The sequence below is a fragment of the Glycine soja genome, chromosome 11, assembly GCF_004193775.1.
Source record: "Glycine soja cultivar W05 chromosome 11, ASM419377v2, whole genome shotgun sequence".
In the NCBI taxonomy this organism is placed as follows: Eukaryota; Viridiplantae; Streptophyta; class Magnoliopsida; order Fabales; family Fabaceae; genus Glycine; species Glycine soja.
The window spans coordinates 52266331-52282282 of record NC_041012.1 but is presented as its reverse complement, the minus strand read 5'-3'; the positions used below and the strand labels follow the sequence as shown (position 1 = coordinate 52282282).

The following is a 15952-nucleotide window of genomic DNA, read 5'->3' as shown; positions in this document are numbered from 1 at the left end:
TGAAAGAAACAGAGACTTCCATGCGTATTGTTGGAAATAGAAAAGATTTTGCTGAAGGTGCAAAAAAAATTGAATATTTTGAAGAGACGACTTTGCTTTTGAGCACAATACTGTGGCGCTGGCCTCCTTCTAGGTTCCCTGTTGGTAATGATGTTATACTTATGAAAGTCATAGCAAACATCCATACAAGGACAGATAGTTCTATTAAACTTACACTTTTAAAGCTGTACACATCTTTATGTATTAAAATATCCCTCCACCTTCCACTACAAACAAAAAAATTTCCTTATTATCATCCATTCTCAAGTATTTAGGCTAGCTAACGTCTATTTTGTTACCAGCTTTATGTGATTCTGTAGCAAGAAAACTTATAGAGGATGGAGAGGTATTTCCACAAATGTTTGTGCTTGCTCAATGTCTATTGGTAATATTTAATTGTTCTCTAAGATGATCACTGTAATATAATGTATTACTCCTGATAAAGATTGGTTTTATCTGTTCAGAGATCCCAAGCGAATTGTTTAAAAGTGGTTGGTTTGTGTGGTGAAGCTCTTGTTGATGCAATAATTTGTGGGATGACAGAAACTGGGCTTAGTTCTAAATAAATTGGGAACAACCATGGGTCTTTGTCAGTGGAAGCATGCCAGTCGGCTCTAATTACTCGCTGGGCGGGTGATCATCATATCAAGTTTTGGAAACAAGGAATTGATAGAATTCTCCTTAATCCTCCTGATTGAAAATATTCAAGACCAATTGTCTAAACCTGTCTTGTCATTGAAAAAACAAATATCCATGGTAAAAGAGGGATTAAAAGCCAATTATCATCTTGGTCTTGGGAGTTATCTATGACTATGAGACATTCTTGGGTGGCTTACTATTCACTGTGGAGAAAATTTAAACCCTCGTACTCATGGAAGTGAGCTCTGCATCAACTTACTAATTACATGTGCATTGTAAATTGTATTCTTTCCATTATAATTTCTTGATGGATTTATCATGTGTATACATGTTGATGTTATAATATATATCCTATGTCTCAGTTTCTTACTAATACTGTTGAAGGTTGATTATATTTCTGAAATTTTATAGGTGAACTTTTATTTCACCTTCACTGTGTTGATGCTCTCCAACTATACTAATTCTAATTTCTCCTTTGTCTATAGCTTGAGTTTTGTGGATACACTTGAAAAATGGTGCCGAATATGTCAAAAGGATATTGCTGATCCTTTTCAAGGCGAACCAGTATCAAGGGCTGTTCTCGTGATGATCCATTCTCCACGTAATTCTATCTCCTCGCATGCTAGATTCTTATTATTAGATGTACTGAATGCGAAAGGCTTGTCAGGCTTGAAAAGCTTAATTTAATACATACTCTGGATTATACATCATCCCTAGAAAGTTATGGATCATTTGATAAACTTCAACTGGTTATTAACTTAATTGGGTTGACTTGTCTTTCAAGTTTACCAGAGTATCAAAGATGTATCATAGAGAGCAAAGGGATAAAGGCAATTGCTCTTCTTGTGAAACGATGCTTGATTCAAATTCATATTATAAAATCTGGATGCTATTATCGCTTTGAGAATTAAGGGTTTTGATGCTATTATTGCTTGAATCTTATCCCAATTAAATTCATACTAAAAAGTTGGGATGATGGTTTTGACACAATTCTTGTATGAATTTGATTCATACTATAAAATCGAGATGATATGCTTTGAGAATTGACGATTTTTATTCAATTATTGTATGAATTTCATTCATACTATAAAATCGAGATGGTTTGCTTTGAGAATTGACGGTTTTGATGCGGTTGTTGTATGAATTTTTATCCAAATTCATACTAGAAAATTGGGATGGTATGCTTTGAGAATTGACGGTTTTGACGAAATTATTGTATGAATTTTTATCCAAATTCATATTAGAAAATTGTGATGATATGCTTTGAGAATTATGGTTTTGATGCAATTATTGTTTGAATTTTAATTCAAATTCATACTATAAAATCTGGATGGTATTATTGAGGGATTTGATGCTATTATTGTATGAATTTTATTCAAATTCATAGAAAAAATTGGGATGGTATTTTTATAAAAGAGGAGTTGAATAACGGTCACAAGGTGTGAGATGTTGTAGCCCTCAAGAGTTACAGACACCAGAACAACCAACTAACAAAATACACCACATAAGTAAGAACTAGAGACGCCCATGTGCAACTTTTCAACCAAACAGATTATCTCTCCCAGTAATCTTAGTGCAGGGTTTATGTATTAGTAGATGATGCAATTCTGGTTTAAGCTACATACTAAAAGTGTAATAGGTGCCTGGTTTTGGTTCCTTTCCAGATTTAATCTAATCTGTTTAGGAACCAAATCTCAGAAACCAAACAGCTGTATTAAAGTACCTCTGGTACTCTTTTCATATATATGAATATATTTATCTTTGCTGATAAAAAAAAAAAAAAGCTTATCTCTCCTAGTGTCACTGACAACACAGTATCATTGCTACTGCCAAACAGCAACAAAGCCCCCAACAAGAAAATTGGGTATGAGAATTGACGATTTTGATGCAATTATTGGAATCATACTATAAAATTGGGATGGTATGCTTTTAGAATTGACAATTTTGATGCCCATTATAGTATGAATATTTGTTCAAATTCATACTACAAAATCAGGATGGTCATGGAGTTGGATTAAGGCTAAATTCAAAAGAGTATATTTCTCTTTCTATCAGTGGCAGATGCAGATGCTTATGTATGAAAGATGTCGCGGGAGTTAGGCTTGATGGAAGGCCAACCACTGGCAACCTCTGTTTTTGCCGTGGGTTTTTCGATGTTCTGATAATATGTTAATCGCAGTATACGAATGTTGACTTGTATGTGGGGTTTTAGTACTCTGTTCTGCTGGATTGGTTTTGTTTGTTAGGTTGCCTCTTACAAGGCTTTCTGTTTGCTGTCATCCTCTCTGTTTGTCTGTTGAGGGTTGTCATATATCAGACCTTGTGAATTATGTTTCAGCCTCCTTTTCATTTTATTAATAAAACTTATCTTTGCCTTCAATTTTTTTTATTCAAATTTGTACTAAAAAATATGAACGGTATTATCACTTTGATAATTGATGGATTTGATGCTATTATTGTATGAATTTTAACCAAATTAATACTAGAAAATTGGGATGCTATGCTTTGAGAATTGACTTGACTATTTTGATGCAATTATTTTATGATTATACTATAAAATTGGTATGATATGCTTTGAGAATTGACAGTTTTGATGCAATTATTGTATGAATGTGATTCATACTATAAAACCATAATGGTATGCTCTGAGAATTGACCAAAATGTGCAATTATTCTTTGGCAAACTGGTTTCTGTTTCAGCTTTATGCGTTTAGGTGCACTTCCTAGTGCTGTTGAATGTTGATGGATAAATACAATGTGGGAGAGCATCTAATTTGGAGCCATATTCGATGGTTTTAGATTATAGCTGCTTGCATGGTTAGTCTTGTAGCATGTATGAATGTAGTTATGCGGGACATGCTGTTATGGAGTGAATGTATGTCTGTTTTATATATCAGATGTTTATAGCAGCAGGACTGGAGGCTATCAGATTCGGATTATTATGTGTGAGCAAAGTTTCGGGGAAGGCTACTGTTATTGCTGCAATAGGTGTCAGGTATATGCCCAAATATGTTTTTGCAGTGGGGGACATTCATAAGGCCTTTCACGAGTTTTTAATGGAAGGTTAGGGTGCTAAGAATTTCCATTTGTGTAAGTATGAATGTCTTGGTGATGGTACAAAGTCAAGTGGTCTTATGCAGACAGAACTTTTTCGGCACTGATATTGTTAGGTGGCAATGCATGGGAGTAATTGAAAAGTTTTAGCAAATAGTGGATATTGGGGGATAGTATGATCATATGTGAAGCAATTAAGATGGGACTGCTTGCTGTATTATGGGTAAGTTTTAGTCAGGGTAGACTAGTAATGCTGCAACTTTATGTATTTGCAGAGCAGTTTTTAACATAACTTCTGTTAAATCTGCCTACATCTACTATTAATGAAGTTTATTTTGCCTTTAAAGAAAATGATGAAACCAAGGTTAGCAATACTAAAAGACCTTTGGCTGGAAAGTGACTTCATTTTGGTAGTGCTGACTTTTTCTAATCATACTTTGGTCCCTTGGTCTATTAGAAACAGATGGTTAAATTGTATAGGGTTAACGAAAAATATGCTTTTTGTAGTAGGTCACATCTATAGAGAGGACAATTTTTGTGCAGACAAACTAGCCTGTTTTGCTTCTTCTCTAAATGATTTTTGCTGGTTGAATTCTGCTCCTATTTTCATTGCAGCGGAATTGAATAGGAATAGAATAGGTTTAGTTAATTTTGTTCACCTATTTGAGAATTATGGTTTTGATGCAATTATTGTTTGAATTTTAATTCAAATTCATACTATAAAATCTGGATGGTATTATTGAGGGATTTGATGCTATTATTGTATGAATTTTATTCAAATTCATAGAAAAAATTGGGATGGTATTTTTATAAAAGAGGAGTTGAATAACGGTCACAAGGTGTGAGATGTTGTAGCCCTCAAGAGTTACAGACACCAGAACAACCAACTAACAAAATACACCACATAAGTAAGAACTAGAGACGCCCATGTGCAACTTTTCAACCAAACAGATTATCTCTCCCAGTAATCTTAGTGCAGGGTTTATGTATTAGTAGATGATGCAATTCTGGTTTAAGCTACATACTAAAAGTGTAATAGGTGCCTGGTTTTGGTTCCTTTCCAGATTTAATCTAATCTGTTTAGGAACCAAATCTCAGAAACCAAACAGCTGTATTAAAGTACCTCTGGTACTCTTTTCATATATATGAATATATTTATCTTTGCTGATAAAAAAAAAAGATTATCTCTCCTAGTGCCACAGACAACACAGTATCATTGCTACTGCCAAACAAGAAAATTGGGTATGAGAATTGATGATTTTGATGCAATTATTGGAATCATACTATAAAATTGGGATGATATGCTTTTAGAATTGACAATTTTGATGCCCATTATAGTATGAATTTTTGTTCAAATTCATACTACAAAATCAGGATGGTCATGGAGTTGGATTAAGGCTAAATTCAAAAGAGTATATTTCTCTTTCTATCAGTGGCAGATGCAGATGCTTATGTATGAAAAATGTCGCGGGAGTTAGGCTTGATTGAAGGCCAACCACTGGCAACCTCTATTTTTGCTGTGGGTTTTTCGATGTTCTGATAATATGTTAATCGCAGTATACATATGTTGACTTGTATGTGGGGTTTTAGTACTCTGTTCTGCTGGGTTGGTTTTGTTTGTTAGGTTGCCTCTTACAAGGCTTTCTGTTCGCTGTCATCCTCTCTGTTTGTCTGTTGGGGGTTGTCATATATCAGACCTTGTGAATTATGTTTCAGCCTCCTTTTCATTTTATTAATAAAATTTATCTTTGCCTTCAATTTTTTTTTATTCAAATTTGTACTAAAAAATCTGAACGGTATTATCACTTTGATAATTGATGGATTTTATGCTATTATTGTATGAATTTTAGCCAAATTAATACTAGAAAATTGGGATGCTATGCTTTGAAAATTGACTTGACTATTTTGATGCAATTATTGTATGATTATACTATAAAATTGGTATGATATGCTTTGAGAATTGACAGTTTTGATGCAATTATTGTATGAATGTGATTCATACTATAAAACCAGAATGGTATGCTCTGAGAATTGACCAAAATGTGCAATTATTCTTCGGAAAACTGGTTTCTGTTTCAGCTGTATGCGTTTAGGTGCACTTCCTAGTGCTGTTGAATGTTGATGGATAACTACAATGTGGGAGAGCATCTAATTTGGAGCCATATTCGATGGTTTTAGATTATAGCTGCTTGCATGGTTAGTCTTGTAGCATGTATGAATGTAGTTATGCGGGACATGCTGTTATGGAGTGAATGTATGTCTGTTTTATATATCAGATGTTTATAGCAGCAGGACTGGAGGCTATCAGATTCGGATTATTATGTGTGAGCAAAGTTTCGGGGAAGGCTACTGTTATTGCTGCAATAGGTGTCAGGTATATGCCCAAATATGTTTTTGCAGTGGGGGACATTCATAAGGCCTTTCACGAGTTTTTAATGAAAGGTTAGGGTGCTAAGAATTGCCATTTGTGTAAGTATGAATGTCTTGGTGATGGTACAAAGTCAAGTGGTCTTATGCAGACAGAACTTTTTCGGCACTGATAATGTTAGGTGGCAATGCATGGGAGTAATTGAACAGTTTTAGCAAATAGTGGATATGGGGGGATAGTATGATCATATGTGAAGCAATTAAGATGGGACTGCTTGCTGTATTATGGGTAAGTTTTGGTCAGGGTAGACTAGTAATGCTGCAACTTTATGTATTTGCAGAGCAGTTTTTAACATAACTTCTGTTAAATCTGCCTACATCTACTATTAATGAAGTTTATTTTGCCTTTAAAGAAAATGATGAAACCAAGGTTAGCAATACTAAAAGACCTTTTGCCGGAAAGTGACTCCATTTTGGTAGTGCTGACTTTTTCTAATCATACTTTGGTCCCTTGGTCTATTAGAAAACAGATGGTTAAATTGTATAGGGTTAACGAAAAATATGCTTTTTGTAGTAGGTCACATATATAGAGAGGACAATTTTTGTGCAGACAAACTAGCCCGTTTTGCTTCTTCTCTAAATGATTTTTGCTGGTTGAATTCTGCTCCTATTTTCATTGCATCGGAATTGAATAGGAATAGAATAGGTTTGCCTAACTATAGATTCTCTTGATTTCCCTCCCATGGGTTTGGTTCATGCCCCCCATGGTCTTTTGTATTTTCTTCATCTTTTGCAATGAATTTCTTGGTTAGTGGCTGGGAGATCTTTAGTGTTTGGGGTGCCAACCTAGTCGGGATTGCAAGCTCTAGGGTGAAGTTAGCTAACCTTGGTTTATTAAAAAAAAATACTATAAAATAGGGATGTAATGCCTAAAATCGATGTTCAAAATGCAATTGTAATGTGAATCTTCATTCAAATTCGTATTGTAAAATGAGATTGTCGGCTTGAGAATTGAAGATCTTAAATGTAATTGCAGTATGAGTTTTTATTCAGATTCATACAATCAAACTTGGATGATATGCTTCAGACGTATTCAGGAAATCTCTAATCTGTTGGGATTCAAGGTTAGCAATGCTCCTTTTGATTACCTGGGTATTCCTATTTTCAAAGGAAATCCAAGGAAAATATCATCTAAGGCCTATTGCGGATAAAATAAAAAACCTCAGCCTGGAAAGGGAAGTTTCTCTCTTTGATGGGTATGGTGCAACTTGTGAAATCTGTCATAGAAGGAACCTTGATGTATCCTTTCGGTTATACCAATGGCCGGAAGCTTTAATTAATGAGCTGGTAAAGCATATTCGAAATTTCATCTGGTCAGGTGATAGCAAGCACATGAAGCTGATCATGGTCTCTTGGATGAAAATATGTAGGCCTCTGAGTGTAGTAGGAGGTCCTGGACTAAGTTCTCTCAAAGCTATTAACAAAGCTTCCATCTTGTCTCTGACTTGGAAGTTCATTTCTTCAGTAGATCATTGGGCCGAGCTGATGAGAGCAAGGGTTCTCAAAGATGGTTTTCAGGTGTGTAGTTATACCAAATCATCTCTGTGGTCAGGGATCAAACAATTTTGGAACACAGTCTGCACATTGGTTGATTTGAAATGGCAAAAAAACAACTTCTGGAGGCATAAATGGATCTCTAAGCCTATTGCCATAGCCCTGAATATTCCACCTAATCTCCAGAGTAATCTGCAAGCCGCAGTTGCAGACTTCATCCAGCATGATCATTGGTTGGTGCCTGATTGGCTGCAGCCAGCAGAAACACCACACATTGCCTGTCAATTTGTCATGTTTAGATTGTGTGGCTGTCAATTTGGCTGAATAGGAGTGGGGGAAGCATTTAGTGCTATTCATTGCTCTTGGGAAGATTATATGACACTTATGGTCATGCGTCGAACCGGAACCGAAGGACACAACTATTGACCGCCGGATAATTGCGCAGTCTGTCACAGCGCAGTCCGATGACGCACATCTGCAGACGCATGGTAGGGAGGCCAAGGGGACATCACAGCTAGCTTTGTACCAAAATGGGCGAATATGGCACAAGGGAAGTTGTGCCCCTGATGAGAGAGTAGATTAAAATCACGAAAGAGGAAATATGGGGGCAGAGTTGAACGTTGAAGACAGGGGGGTTTTAAACTTGTTCATGATGAGCCACGTGACAAGCAGCAGGTGGAATGGATAGTGGATTTGGGTAGTGATATTCACACCCCCACTAAAATAACTTACCCCCAAATAACAGGCCCAAATAGCCACATATCAGCCCAAAGTAGCTCCTGACAAGTGTATTCTCGAAAAGGAGGGGGCAAAAAGAAACAAGCCCATATGCGTGTCGTCAATGATCAGCGGACTACCATAACTTCAGAAATCACCAGAATGCACCCAGATCAGCAGCATAAGGTCGAAGAGCAAACGGAGGACCAGTTAAGCAACTCAATGCAGCAACACGTGGCCCTACCACAAGTAAGGTCTGATGGCATATACAAACAGAAAATCATAATCAAGATGCAGAAAACATCTGGAGTATGGTCACAGGTTTAGGGATGACTACCCGTAATTCCCAAAAGAACTATGTTCAGCAGTTGATGGAAATGGAGAGAAGAGATGTCGATGAGGCCGAGAGACTGGGGAGTAGGAGGCAGACCCAATGAACATTATATCATATAATGTAAGAGGGCTTGGGAGGGGGGTTAAGTGGCCAACAATTCGAAGGATGGTCAAGGAGAATCACATAGACATGCTATGTCTACAAGAAACAAAAAAGGAGAGTGTTGACAAGGCAATGTGTATAGCCATGTGGGGGATTCAGAAATCAATTGGGAAACATACCCTTCAATCAACTCAGCTGGCGGCATTCTGTGCATATGGAATGAGAAATCGTTCAAGGTAGAAAGCAGAATTTCAGGCATAGGCTTCATAATGTTGATAGGCAAGTGGAGCCAGGAGACACAGGCAGTGCATATAATTAACATATATTCTTCGTGTCATCTTCAAAATAAAAGGGCACTTTGGGAAAATGTTAAACAGTTGAAAAATTAAAATCCTGGAGGATACTGGTGCATAGTAGGGGATTTCAATAACACCAGGACAGCTGAAGAAAGAGTGGGATCAGGTTAGAGGGGACTGGTGGAGGGAAGTATTAAAGAGTTCAATGAATGGATCGCGAAGTTGGAGGTAGAAGAGTCTTTGCATTCTTGATTTCATTCCTCACAAGAGTCTTTGCATTCTTGATTTCACAAGAGTCTTGGCGAACAAAGTGAAGAAGGTTATGCATTCCAAGCACTTTCTTCTTGAGTTTCATTTCATTCCTCACAAGAGTCTTTGCATTCTTGATTTCACAAGAACATACCCACTCTGCAAGAACCCGTTTTTCACTTTTCCAGCTTCATACTCTGGACCCCACATATCCACCGGAAAGATAGATGTTTTCATAAACATATACCAAAGACCAAAAGTTTTAAAATTTGAAAATTCACTATCGTTTATAAACTTACAATGTACCAACAACTCTTTGTGTTTTCTTCTAATACTCTTACTCCAAATATTCGAAGCCATGCCAAAGTCAGATATTTTACATTCATCTCGTGATCAAGCAATATATTGCTTACCTTTAGGTCCTGATGTATCACTTTTAGTCTTGAATACTTGGGAAGGTATAGAAGTTATTAAGCAATTCCTCCAATGATGTTCAACTGTTTTTCTCACTCTAGCAAATTCTTTCTAGCTGAATCTGTTTTAAAGTAAGGTTGCCTTGTTAATATGCTACATGCTAACACCTTTACCTTGACAGAAGATAAAACAAAAGCCAAACAAATAGGTAGAAGTCTAAGCTCTTGTTAGGCATGTACTCATAGATCAATATTCTTTCATCTCTCTGGATGCAGAACCCTAGAAGCTTTATCAAGTTCGTGTGCTGGAGTTTGGCCATGAGTTTGGCTTCATTCGTAAACTCCATTAGCCCCTGTTCCAAACTTTTAGAAAGTCGCTTTATTGCCACTTCTTGCTAATCACTTAGCGTTCCCTGAAGGTGTCACTATATCAGTTCTTATTCTGATAGTTTCAAATTTAAGCAAGCAAATTAATTCTTTGTCATACACATGGAAGCTAGCCTTTCTCTTGGCAAAATTTGCCAAATTTATCCCCTGTCCTGCTCCTGAAATTTGCACATCACTCTTGTCATTGTACACCAACATGTTAACAATAGAGATTTATTCGCATGTGAGTGCTGTTGTTGACAATTCACAGAAACAGGAAAAGATCATTTGCATAATTTTCTTGCAACAGCTTGGTCTTGAACTATTTCTTTTTGTTTGGTTTCCCACTATCCAAATCACTGAGAGTAATGTTATTTCCACTTACAATTTTCTGTCAGTTTTTACAGGGAAAAGGATAAGAAAAGAAAGAGAAGTGTGGGATAAGATGGAGGGAGTGATAGAGAGACAGAGATAGAAAAAATGTTAAAAACTAAACTGTAGAAAACTTGTTCATCACGCTCTTTGGTCGCTAGAGTCATCACGAAGTTGAGGTTATTGCATCTTCTACGAAAACTTGTTCACCCCTTGCCACTAACCTTTGTAGAGCCTCACTTCCGGTCACAAGAGCCACCACAACGCTAAGATTATCGCGTCTTCTTTCGACTGCTCATTACAAATTGATTTGGAAAAGGAGAATGAAATTAGGGTTGGAGAGTTGTTTCTAACTTTAATGCAATGGTGAGTTTTGTTAAAATTCATCCTAATCATTAATTTTAATCCAACGATTTTTATTTATTTAAATTAAGATTATGTATTTTTTTATAAATTGAGGAGATCCACTCGCAGGGTAAATAGGTACTAGGTACGCGCATCACTCTAGCCTCGGCTTCAAGTTCAAAGGACTCTTGTCTGAGTGGGTATATTAGTAATATAAAGTTATTCAAATGTCTTCACTTAACAATTGATGTTTGATTGAACAATGGGGATTAATATTTTCTCGATGAGTAGTTTCGTGACTAATTTTGCAGTGGGTTGTGTGTTTTGAATGAATCAATTCGTATAGTTATATATTCAGTCTTTCATCATAATGAAATTATACTTAAGGCCATTAGTGTAAATGCGAGCTGCCAAAGATCCTGAATTTTCCAGTGTGTTATGTTTTATGAATCACGGTTTTGACATGAAACGAGTAACGTAATAACTACAGTACAGTCAAGGAATTAATCTGGCACAGATCAAGGATAAAACAACATTAACAAGGGAAAAAAGTAGCAAAAATTTGTAGATGACCATCTGGAGACTGTGACCTTGACAACGATGTAGATACTTGTTAATATGACTGGTCCAAACTTTAATTAGTTCTCTCCAAACATTGAAAAGAGAGTCTAGTAGTTAGACTCGAGGTTTTAAGTTTACAATCTTGGGTTGTACATTGAAACATGATTTGACTGCATTTAAAAAATCCTTACAATAATCCTATTTTACGAAATTACGCAGTAACATTGTTTTTTTGTTTAATTTTTGGATAAAAATAAATATTTTTACTAGTTATTCGGTTATGGAAAGACATCATTTCATTCAAAAACATCTTTACCCAACCAGGATCATGGTTAAGGAATTAAAAGTTAAAGATCTATTTTTTTACAGAAGTTAAAAATCTTTATTTTGTTTTTCGGAAAGTTAAAAATCTTTATTGAAAAACGTAATATAATACATTTAATATTATGAATACATTTTTATTGAAGTTAAGGAGTACGAAAATTTCAATAACAAATTAGTACGAATTTAATGAGAAAATTTTTCCATTTAAAAGATAAATACAAGCTTTATTTAGACAAATTTTTATAAATGGCAAGAAGAAAATTAAAAAAATGATTTTTTCAGAAATGAGAATCAACCCATATGCTTTAATGCTTAGAAAATTAAATGAAAAAAAATATACTATAAAAGTTGAGGTACATTTTTTTAATACTAATTTATAAGAAAAAATAATTTATTTTACCTTTGTATTTTTTTTTCTCCAGTAACTACTTGTTCATAAATTTATGCAAGAGGCTCGTACTCTTAATCATTCGAAAACCAATTCCTAACTTCACAAATAGGCATGGAAAAGAGTCCAAAGAATATCCTTTTAAAAAAATGACATCTTTTCTGTGTGAAACGAAAAATTTGAACCCAGCCATGTTCTATTTCTTTCTTTCCCCGCCATTTTGATTATTTACATTCTCGTTAACTCTGCAAGACTGCAACTTGGGTTTCACACATTGGAACCAGCCAACTTTTGCCCCAGCAATGATGATTGATGAGGCTCTAAGATCGTTAATGTTGTATCACAATATTGCCAAGAAGTGAATCAAGTGATACTTCCCCATCACTCTAATCTATTTGTATGCATCACAAGTTTGTTTATGTATAGTTATAATCTTATAATAACCACATATTGAATGCTTTTGTGCTTTGACACCTTCTTATCAATAACCAAGAAAAATTTTGAATTCTGATAAGATCCAGCATCTTTGAGAAAGAAATAGAAATCGTATTCTTAAAAAAAGTTTTCAGATTGGGAAAATTGACAAACAGGGCTAAAGATTATTATCAAGTAATTCATTTTTATAGTGTACAATATAGATTTAATTCAACATTGAAAATGACCAGAAACTAAAAAAAAAAAGTATAAATAGCAGTAATTCACACCAAACAAACTAAAAATCGCTCAGCACCACACTGGGAGAAGAGAAGTAAAAATCAAAGACACAAAATAGTAAGAGAAAACAGTAGAACTAGAACATTGTTTGCATTAAAATGATCTTATCTACAACCTGATTGAGTCAGGCCTTCCCTTTGACTTAGAGCGTTTGACACTGATAGAGGACTCTTGAACAGAGAATTCAGAGTGCATGTCCATGAAGAACTTGTCCACGATGTCTAAATAAACAGGACTTTTAAGACGTGAATAGTAGTGGAGTGCCTCTTCAATGTCTAGCTCGTGCTCAACATCACCCGTATCCATCATCTCCAATTCCTTCATCTTTTCCGCCAAATCATGAACTCCCTCATTCATGCTTTTTGAATTATTCAAGCATTCCTTCTTTCCCATTTCACAGCTCCCTTTGTTTTTCTTCTCTTCCACTACTACTCCCTCTTCAGCAATGCTTTTTTGTGAACTTTGCTTCCTAAGAATTTCAGTGTTCACAGCATCTCCAATTGCATGCTCTCTCGACCTGCTCATGCTATTGCTATCACTCCTCTTTATTCTGTTCAGATCAGACTGCAGCATGTCATAAAACTCATTGTAGAATTGCTCGCTTGTGTAAGTTCTTGCATTTCCACTTCGACCGACGAAAGGATTGAAGGAGAGAGATCTGGGAAGTTTTTGGTACCCTCCAAAGATGACAGACTTGAAGCTTCGGAGGGTCTTGTGAAATAAAACCCTGGTCTTGCGAATGGTTTCTCTAAGAAGCATTTGTGGTTTTTGTTCTAATGTGAAAAAAAAAGGCAAGGTTTTCTCTTCTAATGGCTCTAAAAAAGTCTTCTAGAGCAGACAGACACAGTGTTAATTTAATCTGCTCTAGTTCTCGTGTGTGTTCTACAATTTTGTCCTGACTTGTATTTGCATTTGCATATAAAGAGTCTAGCAGATGGTAACTATTCCAAAGGTTACCAAAAGAGAAAAACAATTGTACTCTAAAGAGTTGTATTTTCTTCTGTCTAGGTTTCACCTCTACTTTTTTGTCTACGGCATCCCATGTTATCTGTCCCTTTCAAACCTTCTCTCTCTTAATTTATACATAAAACATTAAATCTGGTGGCTATATGATAATTATTATCGGATTTGAGGGCCAAAGGACTAATTTAGAGTCCCAACACTTTGAGAGATTTTGCCCCTCTGATCTAGTGCTCTTCCTATTTGGATTAAAGATAATTGACGAAAAGGCTACTAGTTTGGGGACTTTAGTATCTAAATTATCAAAAATATTGCATTGATTTTGACTACATGCTGTTTAAAGTGTAGTGGCATTGATTAAGATGCAAAGCTAAAGGTAGTGGGTGGCTACAAGATTATTAGAACAACAATAGCGTACCAAAATCTTGTTACTTTGTTAACCAAATTTGAAACCTTAGACCCCTAAATTAAATAGTCCTTCAGTAATTCTCTCAGTTTCAAAGGTCACCTTTTAAAGTGCAAATCTATTTTAGGAGCTACACAAATAGTAATTACTTAATGCGCCACCAGCTACTGATTTTAACAACAACAAAAAATCACTTTGGGTCACTGAGAAGAATTTCAGGAACTCTTGCTCATAATACCAAACCCGGTTAACTGCCATACGTCCCTAAGCATTGTGAAGGAGAAATCCTTCTTTATTTGTAAGAAAGACATGCATGGTCCCCATTCTACAGTCAGGTTGGCACTGAGAAATGAGAAATGAGAAATGAGGACTAATTAATTTGATATCAAGATAAGATGGATGCATTGCGTTTCCGGTACTGTGAGGTCACTATCGTACACTTAATTGCCAGAGTTTAAGTCCTCCACCCACCTCTGTCCTAAATTGTATGGTTAAACATTAAGTTATTGCACTTGCAAATGAGAGTAGCTAGCACATGATTGTTTCTTTCTTGGAAAACTTGTGCACTGTAACGAGATCTACTGAACTCTGGCCACTGATCACATAACCTATACAACACGGATTGCATGTGTTGAAACTGCATTATTTCCAATTCATGACTCATGAGGATGCTGGTGATATTTGTTTAAAATGAACTATATGTGAATTATTAATGGAACAGCCTAGACTTGGTGTTAATGATCAGAAGAGGAACCGAAATAAATTATAAGAGTGAACAAGTTAACTTCAGATTTTATGGCTCATACATTTCACAATTATGCTAAGACATATTTTATGTCTAGTGTGTGGGTCCTACGTAGATGGAGGGGGCGTCACAAATTATCTGGAATACTATTAAAGGGGGGGACCTCATGCAGACATATATGCACGTAAACCAAGGATAAGTTTAATTCAAAATTGGGCGCCAACATCTGTTAGTTGGGTGCCTGCAGTAGCATAGTCACACCGACACTAGTGTTTTCAAAAACAATCGCAAATAACTTACTCTTAATTAATCTGTAAGTCGCTTTCATGGTTCACAAAATGCACTTTAACATAGGCTACAGCTACACCATTATCCAATCACTCGTAGTATTAGTATTTAACAAGAGCTTATAAACATGTTTTACAATATGCCCTAGCAGATCCACGTATAAGCTTACAGGAGCAAATAATGCTTCCATGAGATAATTTTTTATAATTCAATATATTCAATTTTTATTTTTTCCCCATAAAAAAATGATATTGTTCCCTTAAGATAATTTTCTTAAAAATGAATTAATGTAAAATATTATAAGAAATAAAAGAGAGAATAAATCGATACTAGTTTTATCACTATTATTTATTGAAATTGAGAGAGAAAAATATTAAACCATTTAATCATTAAAAATTTGAGCTCTAATTTTATATGTAAGAATAAATTCATCATATATCTTTTTATTAAAATATTTTTCGTTTTAGTTTATATATTGCTTAAATTTAAAAATAATTATTTAATCTTCCAAATACTTTTTAATTATTTTACTTATTCTCCTTTTTTATGTTGATGGTAAGGTAATAACAGGGTAGAGACAATAGGCATAAAGAGATCCAATCCACTCAATGAAGGAGCCACTTTTAAACATGAGAAAACCAGTCCACTCTGCATCACACATACGATGCTTATAAGGGGATTGCTATTGGCACTACCCTCGTGGGGTTTAAATATATTTT

At 35.4% G+C, this 15952-nt stretch overlaps 1 protein-coding gene and 1 long non-coding RNA gene across 2 annotated transcripts; one reads left to right on the top strand and one right to left on the bottom strand.

Annotated features, from left to right (window-relative positions):
* The first annotated feature begins 9311 nt into the window (after window positions 1-9311).
* On the top strand, window positions 9312-11091 carry LOC114375597. The gene is made up of 2 exons (XR_003658790.1): window positions 9312-10868; window positions 10977-11091. It is a non-coding gene; the product is annotated as an uncharacterized LOC114375597 (long non-coding RNA).
* Window positions 11092-12699: 1608 nt separating this feature from the next.
* On the bottom strand, window positions 12700-13762 carry LOC114375224. Its single transcript, XM_028332995.1, has one exon. It carries the CDS (start codon window positions 13591-13593, stop codon window positions 12943-12945), a length of 651 nt encoding a protein of 216 aa, XP_028188796.1. The 5' UTR covers window positions 13594-13762; the 3' UTR covers window positions 12700-12942.
* Between the last annotated feature and the right edge of the window lie 2190 nt (window positions 13763-15952).